The sequence below is a fragment of the Coccinella septempunctata genome, chromosome 1 (genome assembly GCF_907165205.1).
Source record: "Coccinella septempunctata chromosome 1, icCocSept1.1, whole genome shotgun sequence".
In the NCBI taxonomy this organism is placed as follows: domain Eukaryota; kingdom Metazoa; phylum Arthropoda; class Insecta; order Coleoptera; family Coccinellidae; genus Coccinella; species Coccinella septempunctata.
Window position 1 is genome coordinate 2,741,922 of NC_058189.1, and position 15,011 is coordinate 2,756,932.

At 36.0% G+C, this 15,011-nt stretch overlaps 1 protein-coding gene across 1 annotated transcript in view; it reads left to right on the top strand.

Moving 5' to 3' along the window:
• The first annotated feature begins 6,196 nt into the window (after nt 1-6,196).
• LOC123306226 (roundabout homolog 2-like) overlaps nt 6,197-15,011 on the top strand; it is a 256,341-nt gene continuing 247,526 nt past the window's right edge. The window contains exon 1 of the mRNA XM_044898813.1: nt 6,197-6,638. Within this exon, the coding sequence (XP_044754748.1) occupies nt 6,584-6,638 (55 nt within the window). The 5' untranslated portion in view covers nt 6,197-6,583. The remainder of the gene's footprint in view (nt 6,639-15,011) is intronic.

A 15,011-nucleotide genomic window follows, 5' to 3' on the forward strand; every position in this document is an offset into this window, starting at 1 on the left:
TCTACTCCGTGGTTGGGCCAGAGAAGGTCCTGTGGAATACAGGCTCCAAAATATCAAGGAGTTCCTATGCTCCAGTGTCTACTCATCTATATCTATATCTATACTACTATTTAAGATTTGAGTATCTGTCTGTAATAATCTTTGAACATAAATTTGTGGAATGGAAAATAAACATTTGTTGTTGTCCAAAGACTGAATTGAAATAGTTGCTTAGTGTTGCCGATCATAATTATTGAGACAATCAATTTTCAATACGAAAAGATAGGAAAGTATATAAATTCATCGACGTAACGCCACTGCCTTAGTGTCGCGCTAGATAGAGAAGTATCAAATGCTACAAATTCTGCAATGCCCATTCCATTTATATATCTTCCAGGGTATTTACTGACACTTATCAATTTTTTTTGGGTTGTTTGCATGTTTGAAATCCGGGATAATTTCGGGATTGGCACAACTTATTTCCATGGAACTTTGACTGTTTGAAGGAGGACTCTCCAAGGACCGTTATAGACTACATTTTACTTTTCAAGCTCCCACTACTCCGCCACCATCTTGGAAACAGTAAGTGGAGTAAAGAAAATTCATCCTTCGGCATAGCTAGCTCATATGGCAGAGGATTCATGTAAATATTGCAAATCTTGTTGGAAACAAATATGAGTGCATTTTCGATCAAGATTAATCACACACCATCGGGTTAAAATGTTGAAGCTAATGGAAAAGAAGGAAAGTATTGACAAGGCTTGAGGGGCGCAAATTTTTAGCAGTTACGTTTCGGGTATTAGATGTAATTCCGGTCCTTGATTATGAACCTAAGTTCAGCCGGTTGATTTAAAGTTTTTCTTTAGCCGCAACATAATATAAATTATTCTCACCATTTATTGATTGCTGATGTTCCAATTGCCGGCAGTTTTCTTTACCTACGTACGTTGGCGCCATCTGAAAAAATATTGAGGAATGTTGAGTAATCACTACCTTCCTTCCATCCTAGTTCCTGTATAATCTATTGATTTTTGTACAAATTGCCCCTCAGAGGGCAATATTGAACCTAAAAGTTATACTTAGGTACATACATCCATTAGGGCGCGTTTCTGGCTTTAGAATTCAAAATACTACCAAGGAAAGCTCACTGATTTATTTCCATCCATAATCCATCAGGAATAAGGAAGTAAGAAACTTACGTAAAGAGAGAAGTATCAAGTCAAGAAATGCATATAAATAGTTTGGAATGAAATTCATTAATTCGGTGTATACCGTGAAGTGGAAAGTATTTTTGGTAGCAATAAATATTGCGTGTTCAACTCGAATAGTTAATGTTTGACATGAGACATTTTTTTTATATCTCTAGAAAGGAAATTACTGTTGTTCCATATTTCATCAATTTATTTCAGATTGTCCTGACGAATGGTTTTTATGTTTTTCGATATCTGAATATTTCAAAGGGAAAATAATTGAAAATATTCAGTTAACATTTGGCGCACTAATTAAAGCGGTTTATGATCGATTTGATTCAACGTGCGAGCGGAAGCGATCGTGTGGTTAATTGAAATCCCATTAGTACATCATTATTATTCACAACTTAATGTTTTTTTTTATCGAAAAAACATTTCTCAACCAAATATAACATTTAACACAAATCAATTCCATTGTGGAATCCGTGACCTTACGTGGATAACTGGGGGATTTTTCTATGTTGAGTTGCCCGTGCATTTATAGGAAATCGTGCGTTAATGAAAGTCATTAATGGTCGATTTCGTGTAAGTATATCAATTCGACCCGTTGTTTCGAGTTGGATGGAATTGTCGTTTTCATAACAAGTGGAAAATGATACTGGGCGAAAAAATTAATTCTTTCTAAACGCTAATAGGGAATAAGTAGTTATTTACGTTCCGAAAGTGGAGTCCAGATACGGTAAATTTTATTCCCGTAACGTCTGCGGAATAAAATCATTTTGTGATCGATTCCATATTTTCCCATTACCATCAGGTAATGTAACATAGTTTTCACAGTAAAACTTCAATGAATTGCTCATCTTGTTCTTCTTCAATTATGAAACATCTTAATCTACCTAACCCATTTTACAGATAATCTAAATCAATAAAGATCATGAACAAAAGTCTTTCCAAAAATACATTGATTTTTTTGAAATTTTTGATAAATCATAATGGCGTATTGATAAAAGTGCAGCATCAATTTTCTGAAAACGGTGAGAGACAAATTGTGACTTATTGATCTATCTTTGAGTTGAATCTATTGGCTAACTGATCCAAATAAAAATATACAGGGTGAGTATTTCACACGGTTGAATATTTTAGGAGTAGATTCTTGAGATTGAAACAAACACTATTTTCCTAACCATGTTCAAAAATAAAAAGTATCTGTTGAATTTCAAAAATTGGGTACTTATTTGGCTCAATACAACTTTGTTTAAGATCCACAGATGTGTAGTGTCACAGATTGAGCTGGTTATTCTGAAGGTAGTTTTGTTTTTCCAGGGGTGAAACAGCTCGTTATGAAAATTTAAAATGATGCGTAGTGTCGTGGATATAGCGAGTAATTCTGAAGGTAAAATCTTTTTTCTAAGGTTGGCACAGCTCATTATGAAAACTTAAAATGGCTATATATTTTTATTAGGGCCGAATCGGAAAGAATAGTATAAGAAAAAAGTGTTTCTTTTGACCTCGAGAATCTATGTACTGTTGAAGTCGAAATATTTGTATCAGTCAAAAATTCACCCTATATATGACTCGAAAAGGCGATTTATATTATTATCATTAGGTATTATACATTTTACAAATCATATTATTATGGAACATGTTATAACTATGATATATTCATAAGTATACGAGGATGTACTGATATCTAGTTAGCCTAGACCAGTTCCATGCAACGAACAATAACTCAGTAAAAGTGTAAGTGTGAAGTTTGAGGTCAAAAAAGTAAACCAGAGTTATGCAATAAATTAAAAGGAAGAAGATGTCCTCCGAAATTGTGAAAATCGAAAAATTGGAGTATCGAGCCATCATCAAGTACCTGCATTTAAAAGGGTTAAGAGCAATGACGGCTCGTCCGGGTATGCAGGGTCGGCCGGGCCGACCCAAAAATAATCGAGAAATGGAAAATAATTCTAATTATTTTATTCTTCAAAACTTATTCCAAATGATTAATTTCGATATTAAATTCTCGATTAATTCACTAGTAATACGTACGACAACTTATTTCGATCAACGTGACGCCCCTGTCGCCCTGAGTTAGTTTATTTCGAAGTTCTCTTTCCTTACGATAAACACGCTACACGCTAGGTCGGCCAGCCGGCAGTAGCCTAGCGAAACGCTTCAAGTTATTGTACTATACAGCACCTACGTCGCACGCAGTTATCACCAAGTTGAACATCGTATTACGTCGCTGCTAGATACATACACGGTCGGCCAGCACGAGTTGGGCCTACCTTGCTATGGTTTGGTCGTTTAGTTGTCATATTTCTAGATTTCCTCATTGTCTATTCTAAGATATTATATTATCAAATGAATAGTTAATCATTAAATATTATGTCTATTTTAGAAAAGAGCGTATTCGCACCTTTTAAAAGTAGTTTTAGTCAATGAAAATATAATATATCCCTAATTATAGTTAGATTTTTTTATTATTAAATGAATAGTTAATTTTTGAAAAAGGGTATTCCGACCGTATAAGAGTAGTTTAGTGATTTTTTGACCATAAAAATTCGTAATTCCTAGTGAATTTATAAGGGCACGGTGATTTCGAAGCTTCTTGAATACGCGTAGGCCGGCCGGCCGAGCCTCGGAGTGGGGATATAAGAATCGCATCCGCATCGCTGTTCCCATATTATGAATTGAATTAGGTCAGTGTCGTAGAATAAGAGAAAGGGGTGCACGTGTTTATCAGTTTTCTTCGATTCATTTCGTAAATTTTGACAATCTGAGTGGATTCTAAATTTCTTTAATTGTTGAATAATTGGAGTAGTAGCAAATCGAAACAAACTTTGCATCCTGTCACAAGATCATGTGACAGTAGAAGGAAGAATGGTGAAATAAAGAAAGGAAAAATTAGTACATTTTCACTTAAAATCAAAATTGTAGATGTGTTTCAGTGAACTTAAAATTTTGATTCGTATTGACGTTTTGTGTTGTAATAAATTTGTTATCGGTATTTACAGAGAGACACCGAAGAAGAATAAAACTATTATTCAAAAGCTGGGCAAAAACAAAGAAGTATAGTACATTCTTTCTCCAAAAACAAGCCTTTATATCGCATTGAAAACGAAACTTTTATACACTGTTGTATAAAAATAAATCAGACTATATCTACAGGATGGGGCATAAGTCTGGAATAAAATTAATATTTCTTCAATATTAATCAACCACTCAAAATGAAGACACTGAAACCCACCAATTGCTTTTCAATTACCTTCTTCTTCTATCAATGAGTAGTTTCTCAACCAATAACTTAACATCAAGATGCTGAAAAACATCTCATTTCTGATTGCGTTTATTTTTGGGAAATAAAATTGAATATTTTTTTCCATCCCTTAGCCGCAACCCTATCCAACTTATCTTCAGAAACTTAATCGACAAAAAATATATCAATATTTAATTTTAGAAAAACAGAGATTATGGTGGGATTCCGCGTTTTCATTTTCAGTTATTGGTTGAAAAAATAGATATTAATTTTATTTCAGGATATTCCCCTGTATATCCTGGGTCTGGCCGACCCACACCTTATGGGCACGAGCCGTCACTGGTTAAGAGGTAAGCAGATTTAGGAAGATATACTTAATACTTATCAGAGGGTCGAATTGGGCTTAAACGGATATCTGAAGCCCTGAATATGTCATACGAACGCGTTCATCATATAGTTCACGCCAATTTGGACATGAGAAGAATTGCTGCAAAATGGATACCCAAATGTTTTAATGTTGACGAAAAGCGTGCAAGGGTAGAAGCATCGCGTTCGATCTGTGCTCGATTTGAAAACGATGTAAACTTCTTGAACCGAATTGTTACTATGGATGAGACTTGGGTACATTTCTACGATCCAGAAACAAAGCAACAATCGATGGAATGGCGACACTCTGGTTCTCCAAGAGCTGAAAAATTTAGTGTCCAAAAATCTGCTGGAAAAGTTTCGTGTCCAAAAATCTGCTGGAAAAGATCTTGTTTTTTGGGATTGCAATGGAGTAATCATGATAGATTTTTTTGGATAAGAGTAGAACAATAATCGGAGATTACTATTCGACATAACTGACCACTCTACGGGAAAAAATTAAAGGGAAAATACGCGGAAAGCTATCCAAATGTGTTTTGTTTTTGCAGGACCACGCTCCTGCACACAAAACTCATGTTGCCATGCAAAAAATTTGCGATTTAGGTTTCGAACTACTAGAACACCCCACTTATCCACCAGATTTGGCTCCATTCGACTATCATCTCTTTCCTCAACTGAAAAAAATGTTTAAAGGTCGTAAATTTTCTTTCAACGAGGAGTTAATGAAAACTGTGGAGGTCTGGTTTGTAGAGCAAGAAGAAACAATTTTTTTGAAAGATCTAGAGACGTTGCAGGCTCGCTGTAATAAATATATCCAATTAATAGGAGAATATGTTGAGTAATGAAATATTTTGACATTGAAATTTTGTTTGGTTTTATAGTGGGCTAAGAATTTTTCAATATATCCTCGTATCTAGCAGTAGATTCTGCTGCCTTATTGAAGTACGGATATACGTCAAAAGTGCTCACTATCCTAATATATGAAATAAAGCTGCTGATCTAGCAAAATCAGTAAATGTATCCAAGTTGCTACTCATGACTACAACTATTTATAAGCTGATACTTTGAGGATTAAAAGATTTCACATCGAGAAGGGCAAACGATTCAATAAAATATCTACTGTATCCTTAAGGTCGAATAAAAGAGATGCACAAATAAAGGATAAACCTCAGGGAACGAACCTCCACCAAGTTGTTCAAATCCCTCTTGATTCGAAAAATCAATATGAATTCCTGAATGCCAATCCAACACTATATTTTCGGCACAAAAATATTTGCGAAGTATCAGGGGAACCCGAAAGAAGAGAGAAGCAGGAAATCAGGAAATGATCCTGCTGGGCAAACATCGGATTCGCATGCCTACTTTATGGTCTACGGGCACGTTGCCTTCAGTTGTGAGATGGCTTGCGAACAGAGTGGAACGTGAAGTTGGCACCCTTCTGGATATACCGTTCATCGCACGATTCAGCCCACGCGCTCGCTACTTTAAAAATACATCCTGCAGACACTCCGACATGTGTCGCAGGGATTATTGTGCCTATGTTTTTCACGACAATAAGTTCACTAATGATGAATACTTGTAGATTGTGTATTATCACTTTCAATTAATTATATGTAGTTAATCTTCAATTTTGTGGATTTGATGGCTGAATTTAAGAACAATAGGTTCATAACAATGGATATGTGAAACTGTGCGGCCTCAATGTTGCTACTTTTTTCGGGATATTGTCGAGAGGATGATGTGTTTGTGTTTTGTTACGTCGATTTTTAGAGTTCTATGAACTAATTACACACACACAACTATGCTGACTCTACTGAAGATGATCGTCTTACTGACATACGTATGGGATTCTGAAGGTTTGTTTATTTTCTCAGTTTCAGAATCTGGGAAAGTGGAATTACAATGCGCAGGGAGTTGAAGATGGATGAATGAGTTCTTTAGTTGTTGAGTTGACCCATTATTCACGCTTCTATTCTATGAGTTTTGTTGAGGACACCTCTATAAGCTGCTAGGATTACATATGTTCTTTTAAAATCAAGTATTTTTCAATTTGTTACACCCAAGGATGAACTGTAGTCGTTACTTACTTAGCAATGAATTCTTCCTTGAAGTGCGATATCGTGCGCTACTTTTTAACTTTTATGTTGGAATTTGAACTATATACCTATGAAGAATGAAAAATACTTCAAGTTGGATGTCGACTTTGGATATTCCAACAAATTCTCAAGGAATTCTTGAAGAAAGTCTATTTTTCGTCATATTATCGCTACTGTAGTTATTTTTATTGAATTTTGAACTTGTTTTGAGAAGACTGAAATGCGTTTGACGAAATAGTATGTTTACCTAGTAGGAAAAGACTACATTTCATCCCATTTGTCCAGGAATGTTAAGCTTGTCCTACCAGGTAAACATACCATTTTTTCGCAAATCGTTCGAAATTCGACATATACACTGCGCAAAAAAATTAACGCACATTATGGAAATCTCAAATTTATTCTACAACTGAAGGTGTTCTCAATGATAATTATTTTTATCAGAATTATGCATGCATATATTATCCACTTTCAACGGTTTTCTTCAATACAGATGTTTTTTCCCAGCAGGAATAAAAAAAGATGATATTATCAGATTTTGAATTTATTGGCTCCATTCTAAAATCAGTTGTTCTCGATCAATTCTAGTGATCAATAGTTTTTCTTTCGTTTGATTTTCTACACTCGATCGCTATGCAACGTGAAACACGCAATTTGACCCAAGAGGAATGTGCCCAAGCGGTAGTTCTGCGAGAAGAAAAGTGGACATACACAAGAATTGCAGAAAGGTCTCCCATACAAGTGTGTCTAGAATGTTGCAGCGATTCAGGGAGACAGGTATGAATGTCCGAAGACCAGGACAGGGTAGACCACGGGTAACAACTGCAATTCAAGAACGTTACTTGAGAGTTTCTTCGTTGAGACTACGGTTTGCAACCGCTCGCCTCCTTCAAATTCAGCTTGAGCAAACTCATGAGGTGCAAATTAGCACTCAGACAATAAGAAATCGCCTCAGAGAATATGATTTAAGGCCTCGTGTCGCGGCAAGAGGCCCAGCTCTTACCCCAGCCCATCGAAGGGCGCATTTGGATTTTGCGAGAGAGCATATCCATTGGGAAGAGGCCGATTGGGAAATAGTTCTCTTCACAGATGAGTCTAGATTCTGCCTCTACCATTGTGATCGACGTTCCCTTGTATACAGACGTCCATATGAAAGATATGCTCAGTACAATTTCCTGAATACTACTGGTTTCGGGGGAAGATCGATTATGGTATGGGGTGGAATATCTTTGACTGCTCGCACAGACCTAGTGGTCGTTGATAATGGAGCTATGAATGCTGATAAGTATATAGGGAACATTCTTGAAGAGCATGTAGTACCATCTGCCCCATACATTGGTGAAAATTTCATTTTTATGGACGATAATGCCAGACCCCATCGTGCGCGCATCGTTCAGGAGTACCTTGAAGAGGTTGAAGTCTCTCGAATGAAATGGCCAGCAAGAAGTCCAGATCTCAATCCGATTGAGCAGGTTTGGGACAACCTCAATAGAAGGCTGAGAAGTTCAGAAAATCGTCCAGCTACTCTTAATGACTTAGGAATCCAACTCGGAGAAATCTGGGAAGAATTCGATCAGAACATTTTAAGATCACTCATTTTGAGTATGAACCGTCGTTGCCGAGCTGTAATTAACGCAAGGGGTGGAAATACCAAGTATAAAATCACTTATCAGCATTTCAATATTTTGAAAATTGTTCATTTCTCTTCTCTCACATAAGATTCTGTGAAATCCTGAATTTTTCTTCCATTTAATGTGTCCTGTTTCGTTCGAAACCTTCCCGAGAGAACATAAAAAATAAGTTATAAAGTCAATGTATAGTTAACTTTCATTAAAATTGAGATTTTCAAAATGTGCATTAATTTTTTTGCGCAGTGTATCACCAATTCCCTGAACACACCATTACATTTTGACTATTCGAATAAAATCTTTTACACTGCACCAATAAATCAGTGCTAAAATTTTCTGGCAAATGGATATAGCAAGTGCTTCCCATATAAGAAACTGTTTTGTCGATAGGAATTTACGATTTCACATCCTGAATGATAATTACCTGTATTCTCCTTGTCTTCGAAATTTGCTTACGATCAGAATTATCATCACAAGCAGTTCGAATTGAACCAGGTAGGAAACGTCAGGCCTTGTGGAATTACTGACTAACTAGCAGTTCCCAGAAGCATCCAGGAACGTGTCCGGAATATCGGGAATCAGTAAGGGATTACCGAAATGCTGGATGCCTTAGCAACTGCATCCCTGTGAGATATTAACGTCCAGTTCAACTACAACATTATGACCGAGAGGCTTAGACGAGGGTCAGGGCATTAACGTAGATTAACGTATGAGTTTGAGAGTAGGTGCCATTATGTTCAATCCTCGTTCGAGAGTATTAAAGTAAATTCGGAGTATTCTATGTTCTATTAGGAGTAGACATCAATTAATTCCACTTACAGTGGTTAGTGCCATAAGAGTTGGTTTTGCAACAAGGACAAGTATATGTGAGAAGTCAGAACTTTCAAAAGGATTTGGGGGTAAATGAAAGACAGAACGAAGAGGATTTCAAAATATAATTTGGGATAGGTATAATTTATTTTAGAAGACGAAAAATACTCATAACAGATGCAAATAACACTAATTCATAGCAGATATCATAGAAAACTGTTTGATCCTCGGTTTTATTGATCAACGCGGACGATTTTATTGAATTGAAACAAAGTGTCACAACATTTCAGGTGTCTCGACAACCATATTGATAAAGAGTTGTATTTCACTTCTCTTCGTTTCAACTTCATTATATATATTGAAGAATTGTGTTAAAAAAAAATAACATTTGCATATCCATTTTGAATAAATCCGAGTAAATTCTTTTATGTTGTTTTGCTGTCCAGTTAGATACGAGGATATATTGAAAATTCTTAGCCAACTATATAACCAAACAAAATTTCAATGTCAAAATATTTTATTATTCAACATATTCTCCGCCTAGTTTGATATATTTATTACAGCGAACCTGCAACGTCTCTAGACCTTTCAAAAAAATGTATCTTCTTGCTCTGCAAACCAAGCCTAGACAGCTTTTATTACCTCCTCGTTGGAAGAAAATTTACGACCTTTTAAACTTTTTTTCAGTTGAGGAAAGAGATGATAGTCGTATGGAGCCAAATCTGGTGAATAAGAGGGGTGTTCTAGTAATCCAAACCCTAAATCACAAATTTTTTGCATGGCAACATTAGAATGGGCAAGTTTCCTATAACTCCAAAACCGAATTTGAGATTATTTATGGAAAGCCTTTTCTAAAAGTTATCCAACACGTAAAAGATTCGCTTCAAAATTCAGACATTTCAGAAATACACCCTTCGAAACTTCGACTATGTAAAAGATTGTGACGTAGAATGCCTTTATTGAAGTATAGTAATTTTTGTTAATTCGACAACACTGGAACCGATCAAGAAGATATCCACAGATTACAAAAAATTGTTTCTGTAATCTGTGTCTTTACCTTCTTTAAACCGATGACATTTTGTGTCATTGTGTGTTTTTTCTTGTCAAATGTGATCATCAAACTTGATATTTATTACATCTATGGTGATCAGAAAACTTTCATGACCATTACTGACACAAATGGGCGTTGCCGGATTGTGAAAATGACGTAGAATGTTCACAAGAGCACTCCTGAAATCAGAATTTTCGTAATCGAATACAGACAAAATGCAATTTGTTGAAATTCGAAAAAAATATATTTTGAGATATTTGAGTTATAAGGATTTTTATGACATATATTTTGAAATTTAGGAAAATACCCCATTGTATGCAGGGGCGTTATCCTGCAAAAACAAAACACCTTTGGATAGCTTTCCGCGTCTTTTCTCTTAAATTTTTTCTCCTAGAGTGGTCAGTAATGTCGAATAGTAATCTCCGGTTATTGTTCTACCCTTATCAAAAAAATCAATCATGATGCATCATGGCAATACCAAAATACTGCAGCAAGAACTTTTCCAGCAGATTTAGGGACACGAAACTTCTTAGGTCTTGGAGAACCAGAGTGTCGCCATTTCATCGATTGTTGCTTTGTTTCTGGATCGTAAAAATGTACCCAAGTCTCATCCATAGTAATAATTCGGTTTGAGAAGACTACATCATCTTCAAATCGAGCACAGATCGAACGCGATGCTTCTACCCTTGCACGCTTTTGGTCAACATTCAAACATTTGGGGATCCATTTTGCAGCAATTTTTCTCATGTCCAAATTGACGTGTACCATATGATGAATGCCTTCGTATGAAATATTCAGTGCTTCAGATATTCGTTTTAGCTCAATTCGACGATAAAATCATGCCATGAACTGCATCGATATTTTCGGGGATTGACACAGAAACTGGCCTTACCGATCGGTCATCATCTTCAATGGAAAATTTACCTCTTTTGAAGCTTGCAGTCCAATTTTTCACGGTCGCATACGAAGGGCATTGATAACCAAGGATATTAAGCAAGTAAATCTGCTTACCTCTTTACCTATTAAATACAAGTACTTGATGATTGCTCGATACTCCAATTTTTCGATTTTCACAATTCTTTCTTTTAATTCAGAATTTACTTTTTCACATCGAACTCCACACTGACACTTCTAATGAGTATTGTTCGTTGCTGTAGTAACGACATATTTTATTATGCATGGAACTGGTCTAGGCTAATTAGATATCAATACATCCTCGTATGTGAATGACTACCTACTTGATATTTTCAAATGAATAGGCTACAGAACGCGAAATAATCCTACCAGCTTAGATCAGTAATAACTCAAATAAGTCTGTGCTGATCCATTTTTGAATTACAGCATGGCAAATAATACGATAACTAGTTATTATTTAAAAACTGGCGCATACGCCATTTTGCAACTACGGCTTTTCTGCAATTTTAGATACCCTCGTAGATAGCTTTTTTTTTTAAACACAATTTGTGGAATGACTTCGTAGAGTTTTAGAGATTCTGGTACAAATTTCGCAATTGAGTTCAACACCTAACATCATCCAATTTTTGGCTCTAGATTTCCATGAATCGTTGAATCATTTTCTAATTCTCGACCTTCTAACAATAAAATTGAAATCGATATGAATCGAATAACTACACTAGAAAAAAGTTGAAGAAAAATTTTTTTTGCATTATTGTGATATAATTCCGAAAATAAACTAAATAACATCCATTCATCCAACATGGATTGTTGCTTGCGACTAAATCCTTGTGCTTCTAACAATTGAATTTCAAACTCATGAAACATTTCAGGATTTAAGTATCTTTTTCTCGAATGATACCGCTTTTTCCCATTCGAGTAATTCAATTTGGCCAGAAAATGACTAATGGAAAGAAGGGAATGAAAATTCCAGGATCGAATTAATCCTCAGCTTATACAAGCCATTAGCATTCGTTCTCAAGCTCATAAAAAATGTAAGTACGGGACATGCTCCCAACACCGGATCATGCTGTTTATGTGCAGAACGAAATACAGCTTTGATTAGATCCGTTTTCGAGGACTTGGAGTTATAGCTCCTTGTCGAGACTCTTTGTACGTTTCCTTGGATACTGGAGGAGTTAGGTGTCCCTCGAGTGAAATAATAACGTAACGATTCTATGCGGGGGGGTCCTTTTTTGTTGGTAGATGGGTAGGTAAGGTTCCTCTGAGATATGGGGATAATAACGATCGCGATTTATGGAAATAACTCAATGGGACTATTACTACTAGAATGCGACTTTCGTTTCAACAGAAAAAAAGATTAAACCATAAATCTTATAAGTCTTATGAGTGCACTTGATTTTTAGAATGTGTAGTACATTGAAAAAATTACAAAGAATTATACTAGAAAGTAGAACGAAAAAAAACTGAAACCAAAATAGAATATCTTAATAAACTTTTTAGAGTTTTCACTCCCAATCTCTGAAACAAAATCAATTAAAAATGAAATCAGCGATTTGCTCCTGCGTAAATTCTTGCACTAATTTGTCAAGAGCAAATTAACTAGAAAAAATTGTTGCCTAACGATAGATATATCTATCGTTACCTTAATAAACTTAAAATTATAATTTCAACGTTATTTATTTTCAGTTCATCGTCAGGCAACAATTTTTTTTAGTTAATTTGCTCTTGACAAATTAGTGCAAGAATTTACGCAGGAGCAAATCGCTGATTTCATTTTTAATTGATTTTGTTCCAGAGATTGGGAGTGAAAACTCTAAAAAGTATACTTGCGATAGATAATCTGCGCAAAAAAATTAACGCACATTATGGAAATCTCAAATTTATTCTACAACTGAAGGTGTTCTCAATGATAAGTACTTTTATCAGAATTATACATGCATATGTTATCCACTTTCAACGGTTTTCTTCAAAACAGGAATAAAAAAAGATGATATTATCAGATTTTGAATGTATTGGCTCCATTCTAAAATCAGTTGTTCTCGATCAATTCTAGTGATCAATGGTTTTTCTTTATTTTGATTTTCTACACTCAATCGCTATGCAACGCGAAACACGCAATTTGACCCAAGAGGAATGTGCTCAAAGGGTAGTTTTGCGAGAAGAAGGGTCTACATACACAAGAATTGCAGAAAGGTTTGGAGTTTCCCATACAAGTGTGTCCAGAATGTTGCAGCGATTCAGGGAGACAGGTATGAATGTCCGAAGACCAGGACAGGGTAGACCACGGGTAACAACTGCCATTCAAGAACGTTACTTGATAGTTTCTTCGTTGAGACAACGGTTTGCAACCGCTCGCCTCCTTCAAATTCAGCTTGAGCAAACTCAGGAGGTGCAAATTAGCACTCAGACAATAAGAAATCGCCTCAGAGAATATGATTTAAGGCCTCGTGTCGCAGCAAGGGGCCCAGCTCTTACCCCAGCCCATCGAAGGGCGCGTTTGGATTTTGCGAGAGAGCATATCCATTGGGAAGAGCCCGATTGGGAAAGAGTTCTCTTCACAGATGAGTCTAGATTCTACCTCAACAATTGTGATCGACGTTCCCTTGTATACAGACGTCCACATGAAAGATATGCTCAGTGCAATTTCCTGAATACTACTGGTTTCGGAGGAGGATCGATTATGGTATGGGGTGGAATATCTTTGACTTCTCCACAGACCTAGTGGTCGTTGATAATGGAGCTATGAATGTGGATAAGTATATAAGGAACATTCTTGAAGAGCATGTAGTGCCATTTGCCCCATACATTGGTGAAAATTTCATTTTTATGGACGATAATGCCAGACCTTATCGTGCGCGCATCGTTCAGGAGTACCTTGAAGAGGTTGAAGTCTCTCGAATGGAATGACCAGCAAGAAGTCCAGATCTCAATCCGATTGAGCAGGTTTGGGACAACCTCAATAAAAGGCTGAGAAGTTCAGAAAATCATCCAGCTACTCTTAATGACATAGGAATCCAACTCGGAGAAATCTGGGAAGGATTAGATCAGAACATTTTAAGATCACTCATTTTGAGTATGAATCGTCGTTGCCGAGCTGTAATTAACGCAAGGGGTGGAAATACCAAGTATTAAATCACTTATCAGCATTTCAGTATTTTGAAAATTGTTCATTTCTCTTCTTTCACATAAGATTCGGTGAAATCCTGTATTTTTCTTCCATTCAATGTGTCTTGTTTCGTTCAAAACCTTCCCGAGAGAACATAAAAAATAAGTTATAAAGTCAATGTAGAGTTAACTTTCATTAAAATTAAGATTTTCAGAATGTGCGTTAATTTTTTTGCGCAGTGTATAAATCGTTACCTATTTGGGCATGATATCTTCACGCAAAAAAATGAGTTGCTACCATTTACAGATACAAAACTTAAGTAGCTTCAGAGTGGAAAGGGGTTCAACTCTCCCGGACTCCACATGTATTTTATATAATCGGCAAGATTCTCCTACTTGATAGTAAGTTCTATCAAGATTAAAGCATTCAGGAGTATAGTAGCTGAATATTTGTCAAGCATCGATTCCCAAAGTATTTCAGAATAATGATAGATTCTCTTCGGCTAAAGTTCCTCGGAACGGAATGACGGGGTTGGTAGGGAGACTGAAAAACTATTTCGAAATATTCCACCGCTGTAGGACGATGTTTTATTAAGTGCAGCATTTCTCGACCATGAGGTTTCG